Genomic DNA, 14,716 nt, shown 5'->3' with positions numbered 1-14,716 from the left:
ACAGTGACAAGAAGGCATATATGGAACTATTTGAATGTTGCCAAGAAGTCAGGAAAAGTCTGTTGGGGGTGGGGGCGTGTTGGGATTACTGATAGACTTGGAAAATGCAGTGTTGGTACAGTGGTAAAAGGGGAACTCAAATCATAAGAGTTTGAAGACTGTTGAAGTTATTATAGGCCATTCTTTTGAGAAGTTGGAAGGAAAGGAAAAAAGAGAAGTAGAGTTTAGGGAAGATCTTTTTTATACAGTATTTTGGTGGCCAAAATATGTATTTAGTAGAAGGGAAAGAGAGGGAGTAAGGGTAAGAGGTGAGAAGAAGAGGGATGTGGGTTGAAAGGAAATTTGAGAGGTTAGCCTTGGCATAGGCCTTGTAAAAAGCATATTTGCTCTAAAACATGAGGGAAGATAAAATTATTAAAATATTTTGAAGTGGAGTTAAAGGAAATTGAATATATGTGGAATAGTCTTGATTAAAGTTAGATGCTCCTTCTTTTGCTGAATTGGGTTAGAAAATAGAGATTGGAAATGTTTAGGAAGAAACAATGGGAAATGCAGTGCTTAAAATATCACTAGCCTTATATTTAATGACTTTTCAGCTTGATAAGACATACCAACAGATGTATTCTATTTGCACAGCCTTTGAGAATCTGATTTTATTAGAAATTTTGTACTGTTAGTCACTTACAGGTAATACTGTGTTTCCCTATGTATAAGATGCACCCTTTTTCGAAAAATTTGGGGTCTAAAAACTAGGAACATCATATACGGTGGTTGTAGATTTTTTTTATTTGCATTTCCCGCTTTTTCACCCTTGTTGTCTTTGCGCTCACTGTTTCACATTTGTTACCAGTAATTAGGTTATATTTTGCCACATTCTGTCCAAAAATGAACTCAGAAAAGATTTTCATACAGTCCTGAATTCAAGTTCAAAATGATCCAGTTTGCAAAAGTGAATGGAAATTGTGCTGCTGAACATCAGTTTGGGCCTCCTCCAACTGAGAAAACAATCCAAAACTGGCTACGGGAAGAAGAAACCTCCTGAAAATGACACTCACAAGAAGCCATGAGGGGCAAGTCAGCAAAATAGCCTGATTTAGAGAGATTCCCTGAAGAGATGGATGGAAGAACAAAGGGCAGTTGGAATTCCTGTATTCACAAAGGTTCAGCAAGAGGCAAGAAGAATTGCTGATGAAAAATAAGTGACTGATTTCAAAGGAGAACACAAGTGGTGCATCAGGTTCATGAAATGGAATGGACTAAATATGCATTCACATAACAGACTTGCCGAGGGAGTGCTTGTGGTTGTCAACCACAGACCAGAGCACATGCAGGAGAGCAGTCAGAGCCTCTCCTGAGACAGTGATTCCTTATCAAACACAGATGAGGACTAGCTAATGAATGGGAGTTTTGACAGTGATGAGGAGTTGTATGAATTTTATGATGAATAAAACTTGAGTTCAATAACTTTATGTAATAACTTTTTTTTTCAAATTTTGGGCCCCAAAATAAGGTGCATCTTATACATGGAGAAATATGGTATATTTAGAGCTACTTTGGTTAACTGGTCTGGGTGGATCTTGGCTACTAAGGTTAGGAATAATTTAGGAGGAGAAAGCCTGGACAATATGCATTGTTGGACAGGTTAAGACCAGAAAGAATCTGAATAAGATTAACCAGATGAATAGAGTGGATTAGGAAAGTTCATAGTAATAATAGGTGCCTATACATATGCTATCTCTCTCTCTCTCTCTCTCTCTCTATACATATATATATATATACATGCATGTATATATATATATATTTATTTATTAAGGAAATGTGAGGTATGTTGAGGTTCAAAGTCAGTGGTAGACAGAAGTGAGGAACAGTAGATCTATCCAGAAGTGCAAGAGGCTACTCCAGCAAATAAAGGGTAGAACTCAGAGGATTTTGTTTTGGGTTTTTTTCCATTCAAAGACTAGATGACCCTTTGTTTGGTATGTTCTTATTTTGGTATTAATTGCATTTTTATCTATGTATCCCCAATACCTAGCATAGTGCTTGGTACATTGTAATCATTTAATAAATGTTTATTGATTAATTAACTATTTGGTCTCTTAGGTTTGTTCCTATCCTGAGATTCTGTGATTCTGATTTTCTAAAGATTCTAAAGATGAAAAAAAAGATTCTAAAGATGAAGATAGCCTGAATTTATAATCAAGGATGTTTGAATGTTTCCTTAATGACACTAATTTCATCATAGTATGTAGAACTCTCTTAAGTCTGAATCACAGAGGGCAATCAATGTTGAATGTATTGAACTTTTTTCACAACACTTTAGTGATTATCTTACATTTTGGAATCTATTGCTTTTTAAAGGAATAGCATTAAGAATGGTCTATCATTAACTACTGGAACAATTTAGATTTTATAGACTTATCACATAGGAATTAATATAAAATATAAACTTTTTTTTCTTTATAGATAACATGGTTAGAAGGTCATTCGTTGGCACAGACGGTATTTACTTGCCTTTACATCCATAATCCAGATTTCATAGAAGATCCTGCTATGAAAGCTTTTGCTCTGGGTATCCTGAAAATCTGTGATATTGCAAGGGAAAAAGTAAATAAAGCTGCTGTTTTTGAAGAGGTAAGTTTTCTGGGGTGTTTTCTTACCTTTGTATTTATAAACATATACATAAACACATACAAATACATGTGTGTTTGTGTGTGTGTGTGTGTTTATTTTGTAGGTACTTATTAGCATAGAAATTCAAGAATTCATTTTAGGATCACTATAAATTATGCATATTTTTTCAAATGCTTCTGGTTTTTTTAGGTTTTTTTTTTTGTAAGGCAAACGGGGTTAAGTGGCTTGCCCAAGGCCACACAGCTAGGTAGTTATTAATTGATTTGAACCCAGGTACTCCTGACTCCAGGGCTGGTGCTTTATCCACTATGCCACCTAATTGCCCCTTCAAATGCTTCTGTAGCAAAAGAGATTGGCCTTTGCATACCTGAAATGAGAAACACTTGAAGTTTCCAGGCTGGCGTTCTGCAGGGAAGAGTCTTGTTACATTCATTGAGACTTAGAATTGTCAAACAAGTGGCCACAGATCTTGGAGGATAGCAAATGGGAAATAAGGATTATCTTGCAGGGCTTGGGAAATGTGATCTAGGAGATTTCCAAGACCAGCAGGCAACCATATTCACATCCTCTTTGTAGTGCAAGAGGAGTAATGAGGAGGCCCTGATACCAAGGGCAGGAGTGAAAGGGGAAATGAATGTTGTCTCAGTAGACTTTTCTGTCAAGAAAATCCATAGAAAAGAAAAGTTACAAACCCTACCACTCCCAAGAGCTCTCAAAACTCTCATTAACTTCTTTGACAAGAACATTTTTGCAAAATACTTTATTATTATTGCCACCTTGACCCAAATCAGATTTTTTAAGGTTTTTTGCAAAGCAGTGGGTTAAGTGACTTGCCTAAGGTCACACAGCTAGGTAATTATTAAGTGTCTGAGGCTCCTAACTCCAGCGTCTGTGCTCTATTCACTGCGCTACCTAGCTGCCCCCAAATCAGATTCTTAGAGTAGGGGAGGGGACCTTACTATTTTGATAAGCAAAAATAAAAGGACCATATGTTTTTAAACATTTTATGATAATCATGTCAAATATGCAAAAGTGGTAGATAAAATACTTTTTATGGGATAGATTTTGTTGCCATTGGTTATTAAACTAATATTCAGGGTTTTTGTTATTCTCATCTGTTCATTCTAGCACCTGGCATGTAGTAGGTGCTTAATAAATGTTTTTTGACCAATTAAGATGAAAATGTCTAGGGAATATATTTTTTAGTTCTTGCTTATTAAAGAGCACTAGCTAATTTGAAATTTTTCCTCTTAATAGGTAAGAGTAATGATAATTGAGGTAATCACTAAAGAGATATAGTAAAACTGAATTTTTTTTTCTTGCTGTTATATAGAAGACTACCACTGCTCTAATATTGTCATTCTTCTACTAATAAAATAATTTTTGCCTTCCAGGCTCTTGTAACTTGGCATCCAGAAATGTTCTATCACCATGTTTATATAGGAGAGAACTAATGAAAGCAAATGTCTAAAGGGGACTATTTGTGTTTTATCAGAAATGATGAATTGTTTGTTTTGTTTTTAGAGTTGTTACTGAATTTGTCTCCTAAGATGGTAATGTAGAAGTCTAGTTATATGAAAATGTCATTTCTCCTTACCTAAATAAGATACCAGACATATAAAAAAATTCTTTTTTTTTTGGCATCTTTATAAGTGATCATACTGTCTTCCTTAGCTTGTTACTCTCAAATTTCTTACTAAAGCTATTTTTAGTATAAAATGATGAATGTGTTCTATCCCATTGTCAACTTCAGGTTAATGGTGTTAAAAGTTCCCTAACTTAATACATAATTACAAGTGAAAAATTCATAAAGAAGAAAATCTTGTAATTGTGTTCATTTTCTGACTTTGTTTTGACTGGTAGACTCCCAAGTATCTTATGTTGTGGGCAGTTGTTTTAATAGGAATTTCTCTTGGTGCTGGACTTCATTAGTAATATATAAAAATGCTGGTGATTTATATGACTTTTATTTTATGTCGACTTTTCTACATTTGTTAATTATTTCCACGTGTTTTTTAGTTGATTCTCTAGGATTCTTTAAGTTTTGTTTCTTCACTACCTATTCTAATTCTTTAATTTCTTTTTATATTACGATATATGATATTTTTATATTACGATAGTTAACATTCTAATTCAGTATTGAATAGCTTTATCCTTGATCTTTTTATATTATGATATACGATATTTTTATATTACGATAGTTAACATTCTAATTCAGTATTGAATAGCTTTATCCTTGATCTTATTGGAAAATATTCTAGCTTATCCCCATTATATAAATGCTTCCTAATGGTTTGAAGATAGATAATACTTATCATTTTTAGGAATAGTCTATTTATTTTCATGCTGTCTAGTATTTTTAATATTGAACCATTTCTGCATTCCTGTTATTTATAAATCCCACCTGGTTATACTGTATGATCTTTGTAATGTATTGCTGTAATCTTTAAAATTTTTTGCTACAGTATTCATTTGGAAAATTGATGTATGTTTTTTCCTCTGATTTTCCTCTTGGTTTAGATGTCAGCAACATATTTTGTAAAAGGAATTTGGAAGGATTCCTTCTTTTTCTATTTTTCCAAATAGCATATATAGTATTGGAATTAATTTTTTTTTTTAATTTTTGGTAGAATTCACTTGTAAAATCCATTTGGCTTGAGATTTTTTTTTCCCCTCCCTTCAGGAAGTCATTTATAGTTTGTTTAATTTTTTTTTCTAAGATAGGGTTAAGTTTTTTATTTCCTCTTCTGTTAATCTGGGCAATTTGTATTTTTTTTTAAATAGTCATTCTTTGCATTTAAATTCTTAGATTTATTGGCATATATAATTGGGTAAAAATAGCCTAATAGTTACTTTAATTTCATTTTCATTAGTGGTAAATTCATCCTTTTCATTTTTTTTTAGATTTTTTTTTTTTTTTTGCAAGGCAAATGGGGTTAAGTGGCTTGCCCAAGGCCACACAGCTAGGTAATTATTAAGTGTCTGAGACCAGATTTGAACCCAGGTACTCCTGACTCCAGGGCCAGTGCTTTATCCACTGCGCCACCTAGCTGCCCTGTATTTTAATTTCTTTGAATGTCAATTTTTTCTCCTGAAGAATTATCCTCAGTTTCCTGGGTAAGTTATTGTTGGTTGGGGTCGTAGCTCCTTTGCTTTCCAGAATATCATATTCTGAGCCCTCTGATCCTTTAATGTAGAAGCTCCTGAATTTTGTGTGATCTTGACCATGGTTCCTTGACACTTAAATTGTTTCTTTCTGACTGCTTACATTATTTTCCCCTTGATCTGGGGACTCTGGAATTTGGCTAGAGTAATCCTATGTGTTTTCATTTAGGGATTTCTTTCGATTTGTCTTACTTTATGGTTCTAGGACGTCAGGACAATTTTCCTCAATTTTTTTTAATTGTGGCTTTCAGATATTTTAAAATTATTTAAAAATTATCTCTCCTCAATCTATTTTCCTGGTCAGTTATTTTTCCAATGAGATATTTCACATTTTCTTCTATTTTTCCATTATTTCAATTTTACTTTATTGTTTCTGAATGTCTCATGGGGTCATTAATTTTCACTTGCCAGATTCTCATTTTTAAGTAATTATTTCTTCATTGAGCTTTTATACCTCTCCTTTCCTATTTGTCCAATTCTCCTTTTAAGAGTTATTTTCTGTATTTTCAAAGTATCTTTTACAAGCTGTTCATTCTCTTTTTTAAAAAAATTAACATTTTATTTATTTTCCAATTATATACAATAGCAGTATCTACCTATCATTTTTTGTAAGGTTTTGAATTTTACAATTTCTCCTCCCCCCCACAGAAGACTGTCTGATAGTCTTTACATTTTTCCCTGCTGTAAAATGAATGTGTTATAAGAGTAAACATAAACCCCCCCTCCTCCCCCCAAGAAGGTTAGAAACCTCAAGAATAGAAAGAGAAGGAAAAAAAAACGTACTTCAGTCTGTGTACAGATTCAAATGGCTCTATCTCTGGGGTGAGTTGCTTTCTTTATCATAAGTCCACCAGAGAAGTGGCTTCAATATTTTTCCCACAGTTGCTATTACTAGCTGTACCTCTACTCTATTCCTTCCCACTCTCATTTATTCTATTCTCTCTCTCCTTTCATCACCTGTCCAAAAGTGTGTTATATCTGAGTACCCTCTTCCTCGATCTTTCCTCTCTTCTATCACCTATTCCCCCCTTCCCTCCCCTCATTCCCCCTGATCCCATCCCTTTCTTCCCATTTTTCTCTAGGGTAGGATAGATTTCCTCACCCTATTAAGTGTGTATGTTTTTTCCTCTCTGAGCCATTTATGATGAGAATGAAGGCTCACTTATTCCCCCTTGCCTTCCCCCTTTTCCACTCCATTGAAAAAGCTTTTTCTTGACTCTTATGTGAAATTTCTTAGCTTTTTCATCTCCTTTCCCTTCCTCCTAGGACTTTCTTTTATCACCCATTGACTCCATCTTTTTACTATATTATAGCATTATATTCCTCTCCTTCCTATGTCATATATATATATATATATATATATATATATATATGTATTCCTTCTAACAGCTCTTATAAATGAGAAAGTTCATATGAGTTATCAATATCTTCTTCCCATGCAGGAATACAAACAGTTCAATATCATTAAGTTCCTCATAGTCAGTCCTTCTCTTCCACCTCCTCTATGGTTCACTAGAGTCCTGTACTTGGAGATCATACTTTCTGTTCAGCTCTGGTTGTTTCAGTAGGAAAGTTTGAAAGTCCCCTGTTTCATTGAAAGTCCATCTTTTTCCCTGAAAGAGGATGTTCAGTTTTGCTGGGTTGCTCAGTTGTAAACCAAGACCTTTTGCCTTCTATCATATTCCAATCCCTATGAGCCCTTAATATAGATGCTGCCAGATCCTGGGTAATCCTGACTATTGAACCTCAGTAGTTGAATTGTTTGTTTCTGGCAACTTTTAGAATTTTCTCCTTGATTTAGAAGTTTTGGAAGTTGGCTATAATATTCCTGGAAGTTTTTCTTTTGGGATCTCTTTCAGGAAGTGACCAGTGAATTCCCTCAATTCTGCTTCTAGGATCTCAGGGCAATTTTGCTGTATTATTTCTTGAAAAATGAAGTCAAGGCTCTTTTCCTGATTGTGGTTTTCAGATAGCCCAATAATTTTCAAATTATTTCTTCTGGTTCTGTTTTCAAGGTTGGTTGTTTTTCCAGTGAAATATTTCACATTTTCTTCTAATTTCTGGCTTTTTTGGAAGAGTTCTATTTCTTTCTGATTTCTTGCAAAGTCATCAGCTTCCTTTAGTTCCATTCTGCATTTGAAGGAATTATTTTCTTCAGAGAGCTTTTTTTATCTCCTTTTCCAGCTGGCCAGTTCTGCTTTTTAAGGCATTCTTCTCCTCATTTGCCTTTTGTTTTGCTTTTTCCATTAGGCCTAAACTGGTTTTTAAAATATTATTTTCAGTATTTTTTGTATATCTTTCCACCAAGCTTTTGATTTGGTTTTCATAATTTTTCTGCATCGCTCTCATTTTGACTCCATCTTTCTTAATTGCTTTTCAAAATCTTATTTGAGGTCATCCATAGTCTGAGCCTGTTTTCTATTTCTCTCAGAGGTTTTGGATACAGAAGCTTCAATTTTGTCATCTGAGTATGTGTTTTGATCTTCCATGGGACTAAAGTAATTCTCTATAATCAGATTCTTCCTTTTGTTCACTCATTTCCTCAGCCCAAGACAGCACTTCCAAGGCTTTGGGGTTTTGGGGGGGGGCACCCCACTGGGACCTTTATTCCAACAAGCTCTTATGCTCTCTCCTGTGTGCTTTGATATGTAGATGACCACCTCACTTACCTCTGCCCTGGAGCTGTAAGGAGGGATCCTACTTGACTACTTAGTATGAAAGCCCAAACTGCAACATTGATTTGAGTGTAGGCAAACAGCCGAGTCCTACCCTGAGGGAGAGCAGAGAAATTTATTTTTTTTCTTTTATTGAAGATTTTGAGTTTTACAATTTGAGTGTGATGAGAGAAAAATAATATCCTTAAGGAAGAAACAAAAAGTATAAGAGATAGCAAGATCAGACAATAAGATATCTGGGTTTTTTTTTTCTCCCTAAATTAAAGGGAATAGTCCTTGAATTTTGTTCAAACTCCACAGCTCTTTATCTGGATACAGATGGTATTCTCCATTGCAGACAGCCCAGAATTGTCCCTGATTGTTACACTGATAGAATGACCAAGTCCTTCAAGGTTGAACATCACTCCCATGTTGCTGTTAGGGTGTACAGTGTTTTTCTGGTTCTGCTCATCTCACTCAGCATCAGTTCATGCAAATCCCTCCAGGCTTCCCTGAATTCCTGTCCCTCCTGGTTTCTAATAGAACAATAGTGTTCTGTGACATACATATACCACAGTTTGCTAAGCCATTCTCCAATTGAAAGATATTTACTTGATTTCCAGTTCTTTGCCACCACAAACAGGGCTGCTATGGATATTTTTGTACAAGTGATGTTTTTACCCTTTTTTATCATCTCTTCAGGGTATAGACCCAGTAGTGGTATTGCTGGATCAAAGGGTATGCTCATTTTTGTTGCCCTTTGGGCATAGTTCCAAATTTCTCTCCAGAAAGGTTGGATGAGTTCACAGCTCCACCAACAATGTAATAGTGTCCCAGATTTCCCACAACCCTTCCAATGATGATCATACTCCTTTCTGGTCATATTGGCCAGTCTGAGAAGTGTGAGGTGGTACCTCAGAGAAACTTTAATTTGCATTTCTCTAATAAGTAATGATTTAGAGCAATTTTTCATATGACTGGATTGCTTTGATCTCCTCATCTGTAAATTACATTTGCATATCCTTTGACCATTTGTCATTTGGGGAATGTTTTTTTTTTTAAATGACCCAGTTCTCTGTATATTTTAGAAATGAGTCCTTTGTCAGTATCATTAGTTGTAAAGATTATTTCCCAATTTCCTATGTTTCTTTTGATCTTGGTTACAGTAGTTTTATCTGTGCAAAAGCTTTTTAATTTAATGTAATTGAAATCATCTAGTTTGTTTTTGGTGGTGTTCTCCATCTCTTCCTTAGTCATAAACTACTCCCCTTTCCATAGATCTTACAGTTAAACTAGTCCTTGATCTTCTAATTTCCTTCTGGTATTGTTTTTTATGTCTAAATTCTGTAACCATTTGGATCTTGTCTTGGTAAAGGGTGTGAGGTGTTGGTCTAATCTAATTTTCTTCCATACCAACTTCCAATTTTCCCAGCAGTTTTTATCAGAGAGAGAGTTTTTATCTCAGTTGCTAGATGCTTTGGGTTTATCAAACAGCAGATTACTATAATCATTTCCTACTATTGCACCTAGTCTATTCCACTGATCCACCACTCTATTTCTTAGCCAGTACCAGACAGTTTTGATGACTGATGCTTTATAATATAATTTTAGATCTGGTAGGGCTAAGCCCCCTTGTTTTGTACTTTTTTCATGAAATTCCTGGAAATTCTTGACTTTTTATTTCTCCATATGATTTTACTTACAACTTTTTCTAACTCATTAAAGTAATTTTTTGGAACTTTGATTGGTAGGGCACTAAACAGGTAGTTTAGTTTTGGTTGAATTGTCGTTTTTATTATATTAGCTCGACCTATCCATGAACAGTTGATATTTGCCCAGTTATTTAAATCTGATTTAATTTGTGTGAGATGTGTTTTATAATTGTTTTCAAAGTTTCTGAGTATGTCTTGGCAAATAGACTCCCAGGTATTTTATATTGTCTGAGATTACTTTGAATGGGATTTCTCTTTCTAACTCTTCCAGGCAGAGAAATTTCTGCAGTCTTCCCTGACCCCCTTACAGTCTCTGGGAGTGCAGGCTGCTTTCTCCAGATTCTCACTGCAGATTCTGTAACCCGTGCTCCTCACTCCACACCAGATTGTAGCAGAGTTCCCTCACCACCCCTTCAAACTGTTACTGGTAATCTCTTGGCTGGGCTGGATTGGGCTGTGCTGCAGCCCCGGCTTTTTTCCAATTCCCAGTCTTGGTGAAACACACCTTTCCCATGGAACTTCTAAGTTGTCTTGGACTGGGAAAATGAATCACTCAGTCTTTCTTTGGGTTCTGCCCTTCTAAATTTTGGCTAGAGTCATAATTTGTTGGCTTTTGGAATTTTGGGGGAAAGGAGTTCCCAGGAAATGCTGCCTTCACGCCACCATCTTTGCTCCGCTATTTATTCTCTTTTGATAATTTTCTTGCATCTTATTTCTTTTCTCAGTTTTTCCTCCCTCTCTTGTTGATTTTTATAATCCTTTTTTGAGCTCTCACCTGGAATTCTTGTTGGGCTTGTATCCAATTCACTTTTTTTTTTAATTTTCCTTTTAGTTGTTTTGACATTGTTTTCTTCAGAGCTTGTCTTGAGCTTCCCCATTTCTTGACTTTTAACTTTGTGTTAAAATTGGGCTCTCTTCCTGGGGTGGAGTGGGTATTTTCCTATGCTTCATGTTTTCTGTGTTGTTATTTTCAAAGCTAGGTCTGAGGATCTGTAGGTTTTCATTGCTTCCAAGACTGTGATCTAGGGAGAGGTGTAGTCACTATTCTCCCTTCCTATGCTCTACTCTTTATCTATAATGGGACCTTGTATCCCTGTAGCTACAGAGGTTAGCACTCTTGTTGGTCCTAGAACTATGTAGGACCAAATCCCTTACTCTTCTGAAGTTGTAATGGCTAGTACTCCTTCCTACCTTAGATCTGAGACAAGAGTCTCTGCTTCCCTGTGAGCAACCACAAACAGTCTTCTCTGGAAATGGAATTTCTCTTCCCCAGGGCCTTATGACCAGGGCCCTGATTCCCTGTAGCCACAAATGCTAGTACTTCTCTCCGCCCTGGAAGTGCTTATCAGCAGTGCAAATAGAGTCCTGAACCCACACTAGCAGAGGGTCCTCTGTACCCTCTTGTTGACCAGTTGTCTGTCACCCTCACTGTATGTGGACTGAGAGCTCCCAAAGCTGCTGTTGCTGGTATGGTTGCTTCCAGTGTGCTTTACTTAACAAATGAAACTGTTAAATTGTAGGCATTTTTATCTTGCCTAAGGAATAACAGTTTAGGGACAGACATATTATTGATATTCATTATTTCAAGTATGTTCCTAGGGAGAACATTTAGGTATTTATATATTTAGACAAACAGCATGAGACTCTTCCTGCTGTGTTCCACTTCTTCACAAAGAAAAAAACAACTATATAAGAAAGATATAATGACTTAACATTCAATCTTTGAGTCTTAACATTAGTATTCCTTTTCTCTTTAGGAAGATTTTCAGTCAATGACCTATGGATTTAAAATGGCGAATAGTGTGACAGATCTTCGAGTTACCGGTGAGACTTTATAAAGAAGCTTTATATTTTGATATGTATCCTTCATGAAATTAATATGCTACCTTTTAACCATAATATATCTATCTTAGGCATGCTAAAAGATGTAGAAGATGACATGCAAAGAAGAGTAAAGGTATGCATTTTTTTCCTTGTTTTTCTTCACCATCATTGTGAAAGAGAAACTTCTTGCAAGTCAAGGTTACAATTGAGGAGATACTACTTTGAGACCCAGGCATCACTCAGCATGAATATCTTTGCATTTGTCCTGCCCCTATGCCTTTTTTCTCCATCTTGCTCTTGCTCTGGGGTTAGTAGTTATATAATACTGCCATTTTTCCTAGAAAGGTATAAATCTACTGCTCCATTTACTACTACTACTACTACTACTACTACTACTACTACTACTACTACTACTACTACTTTCACAACTCCTCTCTCAGGCTTATATGAAAACTCCCTTACCTAGGTGCTGTGGTTTATATTTATGCTTCCTTACTTTAGAGTACAACTCTCACTTTTTTGTTATACAGCTCTAACACCTAGCCCAGTGCTTGGAACTTAGTGGATATTGATTCCTTCAAAGTCTTGCTGTGGTCTGACTTTTAGTATTCATCAGGATATTAATATCAAATTGAATTGAATTCATGGGACATTTGTTAAATATTCCTCTAGAAAAGGCACTGTACAAAGTGCTGAGGGACAACAAAAAAATTGCTGGTTATCTGAATTACTCTGATTATTTGAAACTAAAATTGAGGATTTAATATTTATTTTAACTAATAAAAATCTAATCTCATAGATTTAGTATCTTAGCAAAAATTGTATATTTAAGAAGTGTCATGTTTTTTTCTGTAACTCCAATAAAAATGATGTCCCAGATATTAGGAAAGTAAATGTCTGGCCTGTCCTAACCAAGCTTAGAACTCCATTTATTATTTAATTAAAACACACAAACAGAAGAATTTTTATGGTCATCTATCATGAAATTGCTGGTATCAGTATATAATTAATCATGATACTATTCATGAATTTAAACAGTATTTTTTTGTTCATTTTACAAGATTTATTTAGCACTTTAGTACCTCCTTCTATACACTTGGTCCTATGCCAAGTGTCAGATGAAAAATGACATTGTTCTTTCTTCAACAAATTCATTCTAATAATGGGTATGTGAGGAAAGAAGAATAAGACGTATACACAAAGTAATGTGATAGAATATAGATTATAAATGCAGAAAATAATTCTAAAAAGAAAATATGAGTGATAAAGATCATTTTCAGCTGGGGTAATCAGGTAAGATTTTATGAACTGAGATTTGAGCTGAATCTTGAAGAAATACAAGGATTTCAAGAGGTGGAGCTATGTAGGATATGGCATTCTGAGTATATCATGTATCATGTTACTCGATCACCACAGTAGCCCTTTGAAGTACACAAGATAATATACCTGTTCTATACATGAGAAAACTGATGCATAAAACTTAGATTTTATAATTTTCCTCAGCTAGTAGAAAAACAGAACCTACTAGAGTGTGGCACAACTCATATCTGCTCCACAGTGTAAGTGCCCTTTCAGTGATTCTATAGTGCCATATATTGAGAAAGTTCCTACTCTGCCCAGATAAATGAGAGCCTGACTTAAGCAGAGTCTGTATTTGGCAAGATCTCTTGGGTTTTGAATAGCTATAGGAATATTTAACTTGATATTTGTTTTCTACCCATGAAATTTGTGAAATTTACTGTTTATGATGTTTGACTTTTAACTTAGTTATGTGACTCATTTTAATTGTCTAATTTATATTAGGTAACTTTTGGTAGCTTTCTTCCTGATATGTGCTTTTTTTATATATATAGAATTAATATGAAGAAAATCTCTTACTTTTATTTTTAAATACTGATTTATGCTAACTAGAATTTAATTTAGAGTTGATTATAATATCTTATTGACTTATTTCTTCTTTTTTTCTAATTGATGCAGTTTGGGGTTTTAATTCAAACTTTTTAAATTTTAGAGCACTCGAAGTCGACAAGGAGAAGAAAGAGATCCAGACGTTGAACTTGAAGTAATTGAACTTATTTTCTGGTAGATAATATCAGAGAAGTCTACCTCTTAATGTTATAGTTTTATGAACTACGTTGTAATATATGGAAGCTCTTTTTAAGGTATTTCTTCAAAAAATTGGACCTTGCAAGGGCTTTTATTTCCCTTGTGTTTATTTTGATACAGTAATAATCTGTTGGGTTATCTAGCATTTTCCTCCAAAGCCTCCCAAAACACTTTCAAATATATTGTTTCAAATATCCAGAAAGAAGTTTTATGTTTATTTTCCAAACAGTGAAACTAAGATGTAGAGGATCCTAAGAACTTGTACAAGGTCACAGAATTAATGTCAAAAGTTAAGGCAAGAATCTAAAATTTTGGCTCTCTGCCCAATATTGTTTTTAATTGCCTTTTTAATGTGAATGAATTAAATTTTTGTAAAAATTAGTACTTTGAAGTCACATGGGAACAGTTAACTTTGTACATTGGAAGCTTATCTTTTCTGTGGATTCATATCAGAATGTAGGTTTAGAGTTTGCTGTATTGTTAGGAATTCAAAGAAATTTAAAGTAGCATACATAAATGTCTTAACAAAATAGTTTTTTTACAATAGAAAAAAGACTTTCTATTTTTAATAATTAAAGGAATATTTAATATTTTAAAATAAATTAGCTTTGAAAATCAACTCCT

At 34.6% G+C, this 14,716-nt stretch overlaps 1 protein-coding gene across 4 annotated transcripts in view; it reads left to right on the top strand.

Moving 5' to 3' along the window:
- NAA35 (N-alpha-acetyltransferase 35, NatC auxiliary subunit) overlaps positions 1-14,716 on the top strand; it is a 73,690-nt gene that overhangs the window by 21,459 nt on the left and 37,515 nt on the right. For all 4 annotated transcript variants that reach the window (XM_074196608.1, XM_074196609.1, XM_074196606.1 and 1 more), the window contains exons 6-9: positions 2,464-2,631; positions 11,920-11,986; positions 12,076-12,119; positions 13,998-14,048. In XM_074196608.1, the coding sequence (XP_074052709.1) occupies positions 2,464-2,631; positions 11,920-11,986; positions 12,076-12,119; positions 13,998-14,048 (330 nt within the window). The remainder of the gene's footprint in view (positions 1-2,463; positions 2,632-11,919; positions 11,987-12,075; positions 12,120-13,997; positions 14,049-14,716) is intronic.

Source organism: Macrotis lagotis, chromosome 8, assembly GCF_037893015.1.
Source record: "Macrotis lagotis isolate mMagLag1 chromosome 8, bilby.v1.9.chrom.fasta, whole genome shotgun sequence".
NCBI classification, from domain to species: Eukaryota; Metazoa; Chordata; class Mammalia; order Peramelemorphia; family Peramelidae; genus Macrotis; species Macrotis lagotis.
Note: the sequence above shows the minus strand (reverse complement) of the source record. Positions and strands in the feature narration are given on the sequence as shown.